At 72.7% G+C, this 1,867-nt stretch overlaps 1 protein-coding gene across 1 annotated transcript in view; it reads right to left on the bottom strand.

The window, feature by feature from the left end:
• Positions 1–1,867, bottom strand: part of ITGA5 (integrin subunit alpha 5) — a gene marked incomplete at its 5' end in the record, with an annotated part of 24,673 nt that overhangs the window by 7,446 nt on the left and 15,360 nt on the right. The window contains 3 exons of the mRNA XM_026042818.1: positions 145–225; positions 796–875; positions 961–1,135. Of these exons, the coding sequence (XP_025898603.1) occupies positions 145–225; positions 796–875; positions 961–1,135 (336 nt within the window). The remainder of the gene's footprint in view (positions 1–144; positions 226–795; positions 876–960; positions 1,136–1,867) is intronic.

Here is a 1,867-nt window from a genome sequence, read left to right on the forward strand (position 1 = left end):
GACACCCTGCGGGGGGGGACATGGGGGGCAGTTGGACACAGGGGGGGCAGTTGGGGACACGGGGGGTAGTTGGGGACACACAGGGGTGGCAGTTGGGGACACGGGGGGGCAGTTGGGGACACGGGGTGACAGTTGGGGACTCACCCGTGCGAGGACAGGCGGGCGGCCGCGCGCACGGCCAGCGCCAGGGCCACCGGGGCGCTGCGCGAGCCGTTGGCGTTGGAGCTGCGGGGACACGGCGTCACCGCGGGACAGGGTGGCACCGCGGGGACACGGAGGCACCGGGGGGACACGGAGGCACACCGGGGACACGGTGGCACCGCGGGACAGGGTGGCACCGCGGGGACACGGAGGCACCGCGGGACACGGTGGCACCGCGGGACACGGTGGCACCGCGGGACACGGAGGCACCGCAGGGACACGCGCCCCATGGGGACAAGTGGCACCACGGGGTCATGCAGCACCGTGAGGACCCGGTGCCACCACAGGGACCCAGTGGCACCGCAGGGCCCCGGCACTGCCACCGACCACCAGGGCCCTGGGGACACCCCCGGGGACCCCCCTCCAGCCCAGGACCCCTTCACTCCATCCGCCCCCCCGGGCACCCCCACACTCTGCACCCATGGGTGCCCTCACCCCGGGGTACCCCAGCAAGCCCCCCCAGGGTCCCTCCATCACCCCCTCTCCCAGGACCAACCTGCACCCCAAGGACCCCCCCCCGCACTCTCGCAGCACCCTTGGGTGCCCCCACTCCATGCACGCCCCCTCCCCAGCACCCTTGGGTGCCCCCGGCACCTGCGGATCTGCAGCTCGAAGCGGACGCTCTTGCTGCTGTCGCTGACGTGGGGCAGGGTGAAGCGCAGCCCCCCCCAGATCTGGGGGTGCAGGGTGGGTGCTGAGCACCGGGTCCCCCCCCCSMCCCCCCCCGCAGCACCCATGGGTGCCCCTCGCCGCACTCACGCTGGCGCCCGCCTTCATGGGGTTGCCCAGGTCGCAGACGAGGGCGCTGGAGCCGTTGGCCCGCTCCAGCTCGCAGCTCAGCTGCGAGAAGTTCTGCGGCGCCCGGCACGTCACCCATGGGTGCCCACGGCACCCCCGGGTGCCCCCCCCGGCACCCACATCCCCAGGCACCCCCCTGGGGCCGGTATCCGCACCCCTGGGTACCCCCGTGTCACCCGCGTCCCTGTCACCCCAGCAGGACACCCCCATGAAGGTCCCCGTGCACCCAGCAGAGCACCCAAGCACCCCAAGGAGGGCACCCACATCCCCATGCACCCAAGGGAGCACCCAGGGGCCCTCAGCACCCCAGGAGGGCACCCACATCCCCATGCACCCAAGGGAGCACCCAGGGGCCCTCAGCACCCCAGGAGGGCACCCACGTGCCCATGCACCCAAGAGGATGCCCAGGTACCCAGGCAGGGCACCCAAATGCCCAGGGCAGCCCCATGGTCCCTGCGCACCCCGGGAGGGCACCCAGACACCCCAGAGGACACCTGGGTGCCCAGAGAGCACCCTAGGATGGCACCCACATGCCCAGGTACCCTGGAAGACACCCAAGCACCCCGGCAGGTCCCCATGTGCCCCAGGAGGTCCCCAAGGTCCGCCGGGTCCCCTTGTGCCCCAGGAGGGCCCCCAGGTTCCCATGCCCACCCCGGAGGGCACCCCAGCACCCCAGGAGGTCCCCAAGGTCCCCACGTTCCCCAGGAGGTCCCCATGTCCCCGTGGCACCCATGCCGTGGGGACGCAGCACCCCAGTGCACTGGACTCCCCATGCACCCAGCAGGTCCCCAAGGTCCCTCAGGTCCCCATGCACCCAGCAGGTCCCTCAGGAGGTCCCCAAGGTCCCCATGCACCCAGCAGGTCCCCG

This window comes from Nothoprocta perdicaria, unplaced genomic scaffold, assembly GCF_003342845.1.
Source record: "Nothoprocta perdicaria isolate Ctin4 unplaced genomic scaffold, notPer1 scaffold_314, whole genome shotgun sequence".
NCBI classification, from domain to species: domain Eukaryota; kingdom Metazoa; phylum Chordata; class Aves; order Tinamiformes; family Tinamidae; genus Nothoprocta; species Nothoprocta perdicaria.